This window comes from Centropristis striata, chromosome 6 (genome assembly GCF_030273125.1).
Source record: "Centropristis striata isolate RG_2023a ecotype Rhode Island chromosome 6, C.striata_1.0, whole genome shotgun sequence".
NCBI lineage: Eukaryota > Metazoa > Chordata > Actinopteri > Perciformes > Serranidae > Centropristis > Centropristis striata.
The window spans coordinates 25,054,232-25,069,898 of NC_081522.1; the positions used below are offsets into that span (position 1 = coordinate 25,054,232).

The following is a 15,667-nucleotide window of genomic DNA, read 5'->3' on the forward strand; positions in this document are numbered from 1 at the left end:
CTGGGATTAAAAGCAGCTTCACTGCAGAGGAAGTAAAATCCCACTGATTTTGTTCTGTGGACAAAATAAATACACACACAACAGAATCTAGGGGAGATGAGCAGGAGAAGATAAGCCTTAATGAACACATCTCATGTTTCTTGGAGGAGTCGTGTTGTTTGTTTATTAGCTGGAGGAGATAGGTATGCAGAAAAAGTCCTCAACATGTCCTGGACTAAACAGAAAATAGTATTATTATTATTATTATGTCTTGATCGTATTTGGTGGCTGAGGAAGATCTAAGACTTCAAGAACTTTACTTCTGAATCAACAGTCAGACAAAACCCAAAATGAAGACAAAAAAGATTGAAAATGGGAAAAGTAAAGGAATATAACAAACATTTTTTTGTACTTATTATTATTATTATTATTATTATTATTATTATAATAAAAGTAAAAACACACTTTCTAACAAAATAAATTCCCCCATAAGCAAGTCAGGCTTTTTAAATCTAAGCTTAGTTTAGCATGCTATCATGCTGGGTTGTTGCTCAACCCAAAAACAACATTAATTGTATCTATAGATCAATATTCACCACCTGAGGCTTTCTGTGGTGCCAGGAAAAGTTTTGGCCTTAAGGACAACTGAGTTCTCGAAGATAAAAGCACATCAGTGCAAACAGACTTGGACAGAGGACTGACATGAGACGACAGAAAAGGTTAGAAACGTCCTTGTGTGGATTCTGACACTTCCCATGCAGCAAGTGTGTGTCAATTCACAGGCAACAGAACAAAGCTTGAAAAGATACAAGACATTTAGATAATGCTGCACAGGAATCTTTAGAGTCTTCAGCAAGTAATGCCCCGATATTACAACTTGTCATTCAAATACGTAATTTGTTGAGTCTATATTATGAAAAAATCAATTACAAAAATCATCAGTAGATGGTATGCTGAGCTGACAAGTGATGTTCTGAAGACTTCTTCTGTGTGTGTGTGTGTGTGTGTGTGTGTGTGTGTGTGTGTGTGTGTGTGTGTGTGTGTGTGTGTGTGTGTGTGTGTGTGTGTGTGTGTGTGTGTGTGTGTGTGTGTGTGTGTGTGTGTGTGTGTGTGTGTGTGTGTGTGTGTGTGGGGTTGTGGTGTGTGTGGTGTCTTTTTTTAAATGTCTGTGTTGTTGATGTTGAAGCTGAACAACCTGGACCCAGAACTGAAGAACCTCTTCGACATGTGCGGCATCTCTGAAGCTCAGCTGAAGGACCGAGAGACGTCCAAAGTCATCTACGACTTCATCGAGAAGAAGGGAGGTGTGGAGGCTGTCAAGAACGAGCTGAGGAGGCAGGGTGAGAACGTCCACACACACATGCACACGGGTTAGCTTAATGTGTCAAGCTAGTCAGAAATGCTACACTGCATAATTTTTATTTAAGAGCAAAGAGCCAAACAGAAGAATTCAGGGGAGGGAAAACAGCTACAAGTTTAACTCAACACATCTTCTAAGCAGTTAGTCTAGAACAGGGATCAGCAACCTTTACCAATAGAGCCATTGTTGGTTAAAAAGAGACAAAAAAATGTTGGAATGGAGACGCAAACCTTATTTGGAGCCTTACAATTAAAATGAAACAGCCTACTAAGTTTTGATTAGCCTACCAGCATTACCAATAGGTCATAATGAACATTTATTAATATGATTTAATGAATTTGGAATCGAAAGTGAGCCTAGTTATGGAAAGCTCAAAACTAGCTTCAAAGTTGACAAAATGTAGACCTTACGGCACCAGGGTGGAGACTTTCATAAGCTATGATGCACATTTAAGTTGACAAAAATGTTTTTAAAAAAAAACTTTTTTAATGCTATATGTAAGCTATACATTTTTACAACTTGAGAATACAAATAGCTTTGGGCCTATACCAATGATAAATAAAAAAATTAATGTAAAGAAATTTTATTTCGTAATTTTTTTCTCACAGCCACAGGGAGCCAATGCAGATGGCCTGAAGAGACACATGTGGCTCCGAAGCCTGAGGTTGCCTAGAATGTCTAGAAAAAGACATTATTTTAATATTAACCCTCTGGAGTCTCCGAAAGTGCTGGTGCATTACCTCTTCATGACGTAGAAACGCAGCAGCGTTTCCCTGCTGACAGCTTCCCTCTAAAGTACTGGCTTAAAGCTCCTAGACATTTTTTCATTAACCTCTTGTATGTTATATTTGCAACATTTAAAATTCTTCACTGAGCATGACTGTGGTTCAAAATATAGATCCTGTAAACCAAAGTAAAAGAATATAATTATCAGGTCATATAGGTGAAGTTGCGCTGATAAAAATTATACCAAAAGAGCAAGGTGACATTTTCAGTGGTATATACAGGCAGAATGAAAAGGATTAAAAAACGAATGAAATAGCTCCAGTGTCAAAGAAAGTGTCAAATAACTTTTTGCCAACTTTTTCCTCCGAGACTGTAGTGAGCTCAGCTTTAAATCAACAGAGAAGATGCTGATATCATATGAAACTAGAGGGAATACATTTGTACCAACCATGTCACGATAACTTGCAGGGAAGGAGGCCAAATAACAGTTAGCTTAGCATAGCACAAAGACTTGAAACAGGAAACATCTGACAAAATTCCCCTACATGCATCTTTAAAGCTACATCTTGTATGTTTCTTCTGTTTGAAAAAGTGTTAAAACAACTATTAGATGTTTTACTTGGAGTTGACGAAGGAAATTACTCGCCGAAAGAAAAATATTTGCGGGTGGTATCGACCTCCACCTCTCATAATCTCATAATAAATGTATTTCCCCCAGTTGTTAAACTATTTCATTAAGCTCTGCAGAAAAATATGTTTATATATGACATAGCTTTTATTACTGCTGGTGTCAACTTTACAAAGTAATATACTTTCCGGGGTATTCACCACCATTTCAAAAAGAAAATAACTTTTTTATGAACTGATTTAAAATCCTCTCACAAGTATCATTTCCTTCCTTTCTGCTGTATTTTTGTATCAGACAGCATATTTGAGGTGTGCAGATGAAACTGTTTTCTCTGTCAGATATTTTTATTCGTCCTGACAGACTCCTTTCTCCATGTTTTATTCATATTAACCTGTAAGGGTTGGAAAACAGGAGAGAGGAGTGATCTGAATCTGAATTTGTGTGTGTGCGCCTGACCATTGGACTGATGGTCGATGGTATAGAAAGGTGGAGGATCTTTTCATGCGTTCCCTGTGGAATATGCTTGAATTTGAATATACTTCTTGAAAAGCACCTGCTGTTTCATCTGCTCATCTGAACCAAAGTCCTTTGATATTTGAAAAGGAACGTTTTTTTTGAGTTTACTCGTCATTCATAGCTTGATAACTCTTCTGTTGATCTCTCATTCTGGAAATTAGAAAATTAAATTAATAATCAGAATCAAAGTGTACAATCAATGTTAATATCAACAGCAAGTCAAATAAACAAAATGGTATTGTGAATATATGCATTGATTGCTGTGAGTATAAATTAATTATGTACATTTTATTTGTTGCAGATTAATTTAGATTTAAATATGATAGTAAAATACTTTTTAGTTTAGTTACCTTAATATATTCCTGAACCCCAACAAGTCATTTCAGGTCGTTTGTACATTTTTATTAATATGTGCTTGTATTTTTTTTGCAATATATAAAATCTATGAGTCCTGCAGCTCTATGAAATCAGCACAATCATGGCAGTGGGTGCAAATCAAAAATGTGTTTTGTGTAGAATGATAGTTCTAATGACATAAATCATAAAGATCAACCTCTACTTACAGCCTCTCCTCTCTGCTCTGTGTAAACTGATTTTCAGTGAATATTTGTCACACGTTTTTAATGGGATCTGGTTACTCCAAACAGTGTACCTTACCAGTTTAGCTCGTTTTCGTTGCTTTTTCTTATGAAAGCCTTTGCTACTTATGATCCATTACATTGAAAGGTTCAAATCTTGGCAGATGAACTGAAATGTTTTGGATATTTTGATGACTAAAATAATATTTTCATTGGAAAAATGGAATTGGAACATTTTGTTGGACTATGATGATAAAACTTTTAATCTAATAAAACTTGGGAAGAAGTTTACTAGACATTATCAAACTTTAGAACACACAGGACAAAGACTAAAAACTAATTGAAATCCACTCAGTATAAAGGGGGCGTGGCTAAAGTCAGGCCTGGCAGGTGTATGATGTCATCATAAGGTTAACATGTCTTTTATCTCCACTATGCAGCACCCCCTCCACCTCCTTCTCGTGGCGGCCCCCCTCCTCCTCTACCACCCCCACACAACTCGGCTCCTCCCCCTCCACCTCCCCCATCAAGAGGAGGCCGAGGAGCCCCTCCTCCCCCTCCTCCCTCCAGAGCCCCCGCTTCAGCTCCTCCCCCTCCGCCTCCCTCCAGGCCGGGAACTTTGGGTGCCCCGCCCCCTCCACCTCCTCCCACCAGAGGAGGTCACCCGCCCCCACCTCCTCCCCACCATCACCACCACCAGCCTCCCCCACCTCCTCCTCCATCTGCGTCACACGCCTCCATCTCCCCCCCAGCCCCGCCTCCCCCGTTGTCCCAGCAGTCTACAGGAGGCGGCTCTGGCCCTGCTCCACCTCCTCCGCCTCCCCCTCCACCTCCTCCTCCCGGGCCCCCTCCGCCTCCAGAGCTGGACGGTGTCGGTGGAGGCGGAGACTCTCCTCATTCGCCGAGCCCCGGCGGGAAGTCGGCGCTGCTGGAGCAGATCAGAGGAGGAACTCAGCTGAAGAAGGTGGAGCAGATCAGCCGAGTGCCTGCCTCCGGCGTGGGACGAGACGCCCTGCTGGATCAGATCCGACAGGGAATCCAGCTCAAGACGGTAAGACGAACGTAATGTCCAATTCCCACAACACTTAGTGGTCCGCTGACAAATATCACACTCCTTTCATACCCTTCTTCCACCAAAATTAGCACATACATGCAGGTTTCTTAAACACGGGAAGACCTGAAAAAATAAGTATTTCTGTTTTGTTTGTTTGTATTTTTGCTGTCACTGTTCCCGTCTTGCTACTTTCGAAACTCCTATAACATATTGCTCAGTTTAACAGATCTGGGTTCCCGGTCACACAGTTGAAGCTCCTGAATAGGAGCGTATCACTCCGAAAGAAAGACTTTTCATTATTTAACTGTCGCAGATCTTCTCTGAACTTAAATACGATGACAAACTGAAGTAAGATGTGACGTTGCCACCAATTATCATGTCCTTTCAGTTTTATAACATGATTTCATTAAATCGGAGTTCTGCTTCCTGACACAAAAAGTCTGTTTGACAAGTTAATGTACATTATCAATGACTGACGAGGACAGAAATGCTGTTAAATACTGCTAAATTTAATGGAGCCAAGATTACCTGTAAGCATCTACTCCTTCTAAAGATAATTTCCGACTCATAAACAACATAATTTAACATAATATGGTTTTAATTTTTGTATGCAGTTTGCACATTTTTATAACTGCTGATTGAAACATGAAGCTAGGTTTAGATAAAGATCTCAATAATATGAAAAAAATCTATGTATTTTATTTTGTCCAACCTGGTGTCATCTGTCCATGGCTTCTTATTGGAGCTTTGAATAAACCTGTGATTTATATGGCCAGAGAGACATCTGTTTGCACCTGTAAAAGCCTGGACTGGATCTGTTTGTGTGTCTCTAGGTGCCGGATAATTTGGAGTCCGGCCCTCCAACGTCAGCTCCCACCGCAGGCATCGTCGGCGCTCTCATGGAAGTGATGCAGAAGAGGAGCAAAGCCATCCATTCCTCAGGTAACTCTGTCTTATCTGGGACAAACGTATCGTGTCACCACAACCTCTTGGGTTTCTTCTGTGGCCTGAGAGCTTTTTACTAGATACACTGATACTTGAAGGAGTAGTTTGAGGATGGAAACACTCTTGTGAAGCTAAGGTCAGCACCTGGTTAGCTTAGCTTAGCTCAGACTGCTATAAAGGTGCTGCTAGGTCAACTTTCGTCCCCTTGTGGACCAAGCCAGGCTTGCTGTTTCCCTCTGTTCCTGTCTTTGTACTAAGCTAACCTGACCTGAGAGTTTTATCTTTTCCTTACCTGCAGCATTTTCCCCAAACTTTTCCTTTCTGGCAGAAACCATATTCTCCACTCTCATCTATTTTTTGTACAGAGTCTATGACGGGAACAAAAGTAGTCACCGTGAGGTCACTCACTGGTTTGTGGACTGCCCTTTTTGCCGTTACGTCCGTCTCCATCATTGTTTTTTGAAGCCGGTAGACACCATATTTGGACTGAGGAGGAGCGAGAGGTGGATTTATGATTGTGTCTAAAAACAAAATGTACCGGAAAAATTGAACAGCCGACTCATTGGAGTGTCTTAGTACAACCAAATGCTGAACAAGACATTTTTAAATGACCAAAATGTTCAAATAAACTTTCATGAAGTGAAAACCCACGGTGAAAGGATCAAAGTTCTGAGACGGAAAGGCGACAAACAAGTTGACAGCTGTTTAGATGTACACAGTGCCATGGATACCCTTTGTTCTGCTTCTATCGTGATGACAGCTTGCACTTAGCTACACCTCAAATCATACGCTGCTTTATCGTCCTTTTTCCTTCTAAATGGGACAATTATTTACAAATTTACAGCATCATGTCTTGAAGAAAATTTTAAAACGAGCGATTGAGACCATAATGTTGTCACAAGAATTATTTCTGGGGTAATAAATCAAGTGGGAGGTCGTCTCATTTTGTATGGAGATAGATAGGACCATGCTTCCTTTTTTCAACCGCCTGTTGGACTTTTGAAATATTGCAGACTTAAGGCACTTCCAGGTTTGCTTCACTGCTCAGACCAGGAGGTTGCCGACTGGTTCCCGTTCACTTTGTCGCTTCCGATTTGGTTAATGTGAAAAAGTTTAAGTTCTCTTTTAAATGTGTGTTTCCTTTTCCCAGATGAAGACGAGGATGACGACGAAGATGAGGACTTCGAAGACGACGACGAGTGGGACGACTAGTGAAAACGTCCCTGCTCAAACACGCCCCTCCCCCTTGCACCTACTGCGACACTAAAAATATCTTCTAAACAACTTCCAGCATCTGACTAAAATTGTAATGTTAATGTTGTATGAATTGGCTGTATATTTATTTTTGCCTTTTTGCTTTTTTTTTATGATTATTATAATTAATCTGTGCAATACCTCATCTGTTAAATCTGTAGAGTTCGTCACACATCCTCATCGTTAAAGACTTTCCCTGGGACTTCCTGTCATTAGAAAGCACTTAACACCGTCATCAGCACAATGTGGGACGCAGCCGGCTACATTTCATTATCACTAATCAATCATATAAAACACTTGCTGCTCCGCTCAGAGGAGTCTGAGCTGGAGTCTTCATGTGCTCCATGGGAAATATTTTTTTATGTTAATTTCCTCGTGTCTTCATTCCTCGTTACAGAAACTGAAAAGGGAGACGTACGTGTGACCAAACAGGCAGGATCCTCTTTGTGTTTGACAGCGGTCGGCTTAAATGCGAGATAACACTATTTTCTTACTGTGCTTCTTTTCGTACCTCCGAGTTTCCTAATAAATTGTAGTTTAGTCATGTTATTTTTTCATAAATCCTTTTGACCAAAATGCAGCGACTCTTGTCGCCTCACGTGGGTTTTCAACTTTTATTTTTTATGAATTTAAAGCCGTTTATTTGCACACAGTTTATATGATAGTTTGGTTTCGTGTTTTTCAGGTGTGCTTTTGTCGAGTAATTTTTATTTTGTTACAGTGACGATGGACACTTTTAAAAGGTTTTGTGACCTTTTAAATGGGACTACAAACATTTAAATGACTGACGATGTTCCACTTTCCTTGGCTTAATACAAAAACATTTCTACACACATTAACTCGCAGACACACACACACACTGTGGCATTTGTGAAATTATGAAAGTTTTGTTCTTAATGTCTGGTTGGTTGTTTTTGTTGTGATGTCATTCCGTTATTTCCTGCAGGAGGAAACATCAGCAGCGCTCTGGTCGGTATTTCAAACAAATATCACGTCTTGCAAAAAAAGTAACAGATATTAAAAAAATCATTCATCCTCTTCCGTCCTTCAGTTAACAAAGTATAATTTTATGCAATGCGACTGTAAATGCCTCCTCATGGAGAATAGTAAAACAGCAAATAATAATGAACCAAATGTGGCATTTGCAAGCAGCTTGTGGGTTTGGCGATGCCTGCGATCCTCCGTCTGTACATGGAGAAAAATAAATAACCGATGCTCGTTTTAACTGTTCGTGTTAAGAGTTTTTACCGTCCTCCAGCGAGGCTTAATGCTGCATCGAGAAGCCGAGATACTGACAGCGAACCTGTGAAAAGGGGTCGGGATGGGTGGGAGGGGGGGGCAATGAGAATACTAAATTGTATACTTAAATAAATGTTAATATTTACAGAGAAATGTCTCTTGTTTTTTGTCGAATATGTTCAGCTCCTGGTAGATTCAGGACTCTTAATTGCTCTATAAAGGAGAGCTTAAAGTTCTCTGGCACCACTGGCACCATGACTGATTCCTGGCTTAAAGCATGCCTTGACGATGTTTAATTTTAACCATTTCAAGGTTAGGAATAACACAAAAATTTTAAAATACTACTTGAAAAATTCTTGATTTTAACATATCTGGTCTTTCATCTGCACAATCACTCATGTAAACCAAAAATCTTCCCAAAAAGATTACTAAATCTGAAAGGCCCAACCAATCACAAATCTGCTTTTGTTTTTACAAGATTTGTTACAGTTTTCTGATTATTCAGATTCAGATAAGTTTATTACCAAATAGGCCATTTCATTTTTAGCTTACCCCATCCACACAAACATCTAATATATTGCATCAAAAACAGTTGAACAAACAATTAGAGGGCGGTTTAAGACAGTAGGTTAAGTTAAATAAGTAAAAAATTAAGAGCAATTAAAATGATACATTTTGCTTAATTTTCTATGAACTGCTTTCCTTTTGCCTCCTGACAGCCATACTGTTTGAACTATTTTCCCACAAATTATAAGATAAAATGTTCCAGATCAAAAATGGGTCATAAATGAAGAGTTAACATGTTAAAAAAAAAAAAAAAAAAACATGGCTTTGTTTTTCAATTCTATTCTCCAATTTCATTTAACAGATGCTTTTATCCAGAGCAACGTACATTTGAGAGTTCATACAACACGAGCAAAGATTAAGTCAGAAGACAACACATGAGTAAGTGCCATGGGTTAAGTTTGACTCCAATAGGACAAAAATCAGGCATTGTAAATGTTGCTTTTTTAAAATATGTAATATGTGTGAAGGAGTCCAGCAAAGAGCTGAATCTTTAGTTTTATAAGTTATTTTTCAAATGCAAATATTAAATCATAATGGTAATTTCAAACTTAATTACAAAATTTGAATGGAAATACTTTGTTTATTACAAATGACCTCTCGTGGCTCACCTGCAGTACTCTCACTGCCCAAAAGGGGCAGCGGCCCAAACTTTGGGAATCATCGATTTATCGGTTAGAGAAAAACTTAACATACATTTTTAATTATTTAAAGACAGGGAAAAAAGTGTCCATTTCTGTCGACGCAGGATAAATGTTTAAGGGATTCACTTGTTATAATAAGTGATCCAGTGAGTACAAGTGGGCGGCCAGCAGGTTCCCCTCCTCAGACAGACGTGCTTCAGTGTCTCTCAGCACTTCACAAGTGGAGGACTTTATTTTCCTCCAATTACACTTGTGTCTTAACAGTTGCATGGCATTTTATTAAATGTTGAACTGTTGTAATGAGGGGTCACCGAGTCGCACTGTTCTCTCCGAGGGGAGTCCGTATTTACTTTGAACAGCTGTTTAATGAACTCCAGTGTGTGTGTGTTCTTGTTCTTCCTACATAGTGAGGACCGATAGTTTTTAGCCAACAAAGCGAGGACTCACTTCTTTAACGGCTGTTTCAAGGTTAAGACTTGTTTTAAAGTTCAGATTAGAATTGGGTTTAAGTTTGGGTTAGGCATTAAATTGTGATGGTTAGGATTAAGGGACTAGGGAGTGCATCATGTCAATGACAGGTCCTCACAAAGACAGAGGTGCATTTGTGGGTGTTTATGTGTGTGTGTTGATGGACAGTAAGCTGCAGCTGCTGCAGTCGGTTTACTTAACAGGGCTCTGTGTGAGTTTGTAGTAGAGTTTAATCCCTCTGTGAGCGTCTTTATTACGAAACACTCAGAGCCTCCTCTCGGGTCACCAACATGTGAAGCTGTTGTATGACCTGTAATCACATCTTTCTCAGATGTTGTGTGTTACAAGAAGAATCTGTATGATACAGACACAAACATTCTCTTTGCTTCGATTTTAGACTTTCTCCTACCTACATGCATGCTAGCTTTTTAAAATAAACCTCCTTGTTCTCAGGAAATTATTAACTTTAGGCAATAAAACCACTTGACTTAAGGTAAGAGCAGGGTAAGACTTCAAGACAATGAAATCCATGCTCATCTACCAGACGCAATATTGACTATGGTTTTCACACGAGACATGAACATTGATCGGGGGTTCATTTGAGCCATCCAACTCCACTCCTGCTTGCCCTGAAGAGACCATTGCACTATTTATATTATGTCATTTACATGACTTCTCATACACGTGCCTTGTGCAGTGGTTTCATATGTTGAAGACTCTAAAAAAGCTGCATTCTTTTAGGAGTTGGTAGTGAGACCAGGCTGGGCATCCTGATAGCCTCGTGGTTATGACATATACTCTCACCGGCCACTTTATTAGGTGTACTAATAAAGTGTTGTGTGGTCTTCTGCTGCTGTAGCCCATCTGCTTCAAGGTCTGATGTGAGTGAATGGTTATTAGAGTTACTGTTGTCTTTCTATCATCTCCAACCAGTCTGACCATTCTCCTCTGACCTCTGGCATCAACAAGACCCAGAAAAACTGCCGCTCACTGGATATTTTCTCTTTTTCGGACCATTCTCTGTAAACCCTAGAGATAGTTGTTAGATCAGCAGTTTCTGAAATTCAGACCAACAATCATGCTACGTTCAAAGTCGCTTAAATTTCCTTTCTTCCCCATTGTGATGCTTGCTGTGAACTTCAGCAGGTTGTATGTCTGCATGCCTGAATACATTGAGATTGGCTTAATAGATATTTGCGTTACCAACTAGTTGAACAGGTGTATGTAGGCCTACGTCAAAAACTTTTTTATCTGTTATCTCTGCTGTCACAGCTCTATCCGAACATTTATCAGTACAGCAGCCTTGATAAAAAAGAAAAAGACAAGACTGATATTCAAACTTATTCCAGTAAAAATATCACCAATTTGACATAAAAATCTGAAAAGACTACAAACAAATTGATGTAATTACTAGTCTTAGAATCCTTGCAAATTGTTGGATGCTTCAACAACAAGAACAAAAAATGAAAAAGCAAAAACTGTAAACAGTTGTTTTGAAAGTAGCAAACCATACAAATTACCCAGCAGGACCTGAAAGGCAAATAAGCTTTTGTAGCTTAAAAATTTTAACTTTAAGAACATTATTCTAAATCCAAAGAACAGAAGAATAGACACTCTGTAGACTGACTCAGAACATACTAACTTTATTTCTCTACACATCAGTATTCACAGACTTTTTCACACAGTAACAAAATAAAATAATGTCGGAAACATACAGAAATGCCGTCTGCTGCTAAGCCGTGTAACAAGTTAAATAAGATACTGTTTAAAAAGTGATATTTTAGTGTGAAATAAAAATGAAACATTTTCAATACACTGTGAGTGGAGTTCAGGTGTGAGGAGTAGGTGAGTTCAGGCCGGTGACAGATCCACCTGAAATGAAAAACACCACACACATGTTAAGATATGGCTCATTTTAAAACTGATTTGATGTTTAAGACAAAAATAACTTAACTCGACATGTTGCAAAACTTGACCGAGGACATCTGGCAACCTAATCAAGCTGCATTTAAATGACTTGACTTAATGATTTGTGGCTGATTTAGTTGTTTTGGTGCATGTATTGTTTGTTTTTTTAAAATCTTTGTTACCCAAGTTTTTTGCTGTGGGATCATATTGTGATGGTATGACCAGGTCGTATAACTAACTCCTCTGAGGAGCTTTTGTTTTTGGTTCGGTTTGCTGGTTTGTTTTTCAGGGTTATGGAAAATCTACTGGCCCAATTTTCACGAAACTTTGTGCAAGGGTGTACCATGGACCAAGGAAAAACAGGTTACATTTTAGAGTGGATCCAAATTACAGGGTGGAGACAAATCATTTTCTACTTTTGTCCATTGCGAGATAGTCATGGCCTTGGTGGAGGTCTGTGCTTTCCAAGTGGTTCTTCTAGTTTTATTTATGTTGCTTTCTGTCCAAGTTAACTTAATCAAAGTTATTAATGAAATAATACATTTTTTCAGCTCTTAATTTTCCCCCACTAGCCTTCAAAGCACTTTGGACTAACTACATTGAGTTTAAATCTCTCTAAACTCGGTGGAAATCTGAACAACACTCATCTGCTCTGTTACCAGCAGCCAACTGTCTTATCAACAGCAGTGAAGAAGTCAAACTATTTATAACCTGACAGAGTGGAGGAATGACAGAGGCTGTCATCTGGTGACAGCGGGCGTTCACACTGAGGGGGTCTAATAGCTTTTGGAGGCTGAATTATGTCTGTGATGCTTTCACTCATAGAAAACAAAATTCCTTCAAAGGCAGATAAGTGTGTGGCAGCCTCGACAGGAAGTCTTACCCTTTTTAAGGATCCGATGCTGCTCCCACGAATTGCTGCCATCAGGTCATCGCGGCTGGACCTCTGAGGGGGGGGCAGGCGTGATGGTTCGTCTCGTCTCTTCTGCAGCGACGGCCTCAACGCGTTCTTTAGATCTTTGAGAATATCTGCGCTCTCCTTTTCGTTGGCGCCATTCTTGAGCTTCTTTGACTTTGGTTTCCTTTGGTTCGACTGAGTCTTCGTGCTGTTCGGGACTTCGTGCAGTTTGACCATTTCGGAGATCTTCCTCGTTGGCATGTCTGAAGACAGAGGAGGAGGAGGTGGAGGATTTCTGTTCTGATTTTCAACAGTCTTAGAAGATTGTGATGGCTTCTTTCGCGGTCTGTTTTCTGCAGATGAACCAGGACCTTGCACCGACACTTCTGGAGGACTCTGTTCCTTCATCTGTTGGAGCCTCCTCTGTCGCTGTTGGTCCTGGTTGCGCGTCAGGATGCTGGTCGCCGTCATCCTCGGCCCCGGAAGGTCAAACTGGTAGCCGAGCTTGAGCAGAGTGGTGTTTTCCCTCAGCAGCTCCACCATCTCCATCTCCACCTTCCCGCCGCACATGTGCCTCTGGTTGTGGAAGCGCAACTCCACCAGTGTCCTGTTGTGCTGCAGCGCCGCCATCAGAGCCAGGATGCCCTGACCAGACACAAAGTTTGACTCGATGTTCAGGTTTCTGATGATGCGGTTCTCACAGAGCATCTTGGAGATGGCGAACGCGACCCGGTCGTCGGCGTGGGTGTTGGCAAGGCTGAAGACGTTGACGTGAGTGTTTGTGCACAGAGCCTCTGCGAAACGAAGCAAGATTTCCTGGGAAATGTCTTCAATGTTGTTGAGATTGACTTCGCTTCTGGCGGGGTCGTTACGCAGGATCTGCTCCAAGGTTTCGTCGATGATGATCGGGTTCCCGCTCGCTCTGTCACAGGTTGTGTTCAGGTTTTGGTCTGTGGTTTCAGTCCTCCTGGATTCACTCCTCGAGCCTTTCGTCACGGCATTCTTCTGAGGACATTTACTCCTGATCTGATCCTCCTTTTTACACTCGTCTTTCTTTTCCACCTCGTCTTTCTTCGTACCATTTCTGCTGAAGACACTTGGCACTTTCTTCCAATTTTGTGTATTTTTGGTGCTGTCCAGAGTCTTGCCGACATTGCTGGTGGTCACTGTCACTCGCTCCCCTCTGCTGTCATCAGGTCGTCCCTCCTGCGCCTGTAACAGAACAGAAAATTAGGTCAAACCCTGACATTCTCCAGCCTCTGACTTTTAATTAAGAGCCCTCTCCAACGCTGGCAGACAGTCATTAAAGCTGGCATTTCTCCGACCATCTATATTTTTAGACTGTTTTCCACCAACACCAGTAAACTAGATACATGTGACACTTTTGTACATAATAATAACAACCTAAGCTTCTCTGGACACTTTGCACTTAAATTTTTCATTCATTTTATTCCAGTGATCTACTATTGAATTTTAAGAAAATAGGAGCACTTCTTTGAGACGAATAAAAAAATAAAACACATTTTTGTAAGAATAGATGCACAGCTATATTCCTGCTTTTAGTCCCTAGAATGGGTCAGGTTTTGAAAACACTGAATCTTATTTTTAAACTCTTTCCAACTCTACACCTCCATATACATTTGATGTCTCAAACCTGAGATTTCCTCCTGCAGAGATGGAAATTGCTAACCATGACGAGATAACTGATATTCATGTGAAAAATAGTTGGAGTTCTCCTTTAATCCCAAACTGAAACTGAATCCATTTTCAGATTTTTTTCTTCTTTCAAAAGTGCTGTCGGGGTGTTGATCCAGACGAGTCTCAGTTTGTCAGAGTGAGACGGTTTATTCTTGTCACTCAAATCGGTTCATTATTCAAAATATTGCATGTTCTGATATTTTCTCACAGTTAAAAGAGTATATAATTAGTTATATAATAGTATATATAATTAGTTGTATAATAGTTTTATAGGCAAGGCAAGTTTATTTGCATAGCACCCTTCAAAAACAGGGCAATTCAAAGTGCCTTAAAGAAGTGCCATTGAAAAGACACATACAGATTACATTCAAATATACAATTTTAAGACTGAAAACAAGCAAATAAAATATTAAAGAAAAAATATAAAAGTTTCCTGGGAGTTTGTTCCAGATATGTGGCGCACAAAAACTGAACGCTGCCTCTCCATATTTAGTTCTGACTCTGGGAACACAGAGCAGACCAGTCCCTGATGATCTGATAGAAGAGTTCTGGGTGGTTTGTAGTTAAGCAGAAGGTCAGAAATGTATTTTGGCCTGAAACCATTCAGTGCTTTGCAGACCAACAATTGTAATTTGAAATCAATTCTTTGACAGATACAAAGCCAGTGTAAGGACCTCAGAACTGGAGTAATATGATCTACTTTTTTGGTCTTAGTGAGGACTCGAGCGTTCTGAATGATAAATGCATGGACAAGTTTTTCCAAATCTTGCTGAGACATAAGTCCTTTAATTCTTGATATATTCTTTAGGTGATAGTAGGCTGACTTCGTAAGTTCAGGTCTGAGTCCATGACTACACCTAAATTTCTGGCTTGGTTTGTGGTTTTTAGCATTACCATTTGAAGCTGGGTGCTAACTTTTAATCGTCCTTCCTTGTTTCCTTGTTGTTGTTTTTTTTCTTTGTTTAATTGGAGAGAATTCTGCGCCATCCAATCGTTGATTTGCTCAATGCATCTACTCAGTGCTTGTATTAGACTATAGTCTCCTGGTGATATTGTTATGTAAATGTTTGTGTCGCCTGCATAACTATGGTAACATATTTTGTTGCTTTTCATGATCTGAGCCAGTGGCAACATGTAGATGTTAAACAGAAGAGGCACCTGAATGGAGCCTTGGGGAACCCCACATGTCATTTTTGCATGTTCAGATG

The 15,667-nt window shown here is 40.0% G+C and overlaps 2 protein-coding genes across 4 annotated transcripts in view; one reads left to right on the forward strand and one right to left on the reverse strand.

The window, feature by feature from the left end:
• wasla (WASP like actin nucleation promoting factor a) overlaps positions 1–8,078 on the forward strand; it is a 37,104-nt gene extending 29,026 nt beyond the window's left edge. For all 3 annotated transcript variants that reach the window (XM_059335143.1, XM_059335142.1, XM_059335145.1), the window contains 4 exons: positions 1,166–1,319; positions 4,228–4,838; positions 5,675–5,783; positions 6,937–8,078. In XM_059335143.1, coding sequence (XP_059191126.1) covers positions 1,166–1,319; positions 4,228–4,838; positions 5,675–5,783; positions 6,937–6,998 — 936 coding nt within the window. In that variant the 3' untranslated portion in view covers positions 6,999–8,078. The remainder of the gene's footprint in view (positions 1–1,165; positions 1,320–4,227; positions 4,839–5,674; positions 5,784–6,936) is intronic.
• Positions 8,079–11,618: 3,540 nt separating this feature from the next.
• The window catches only part of lmod2a (leiomodin 2 (cardiac) a), a 5,268-nt gene continuing 1,219 nt past the window's right edge, over positions 11,619–15,667 (reverse strand). Inside the window, exons 2-3 of the mRNA XM_059335022.1 lie at positions 12,747–13,967; positions 11,619–11,827 (exon numbers count right to left, since the gene is read on the reverse strand). Of these exons, the coding sequence (XP_059191005.1) occupies positions 11,807–11,827; positions 12,747–13,967 (1,242 nt within the window). The 3' untranslated portion in view covers positions 11,619–11,806. The remainder of the gene's footprint in view (positions 11,828–12,746; positions 13,968–15,667) is intronic.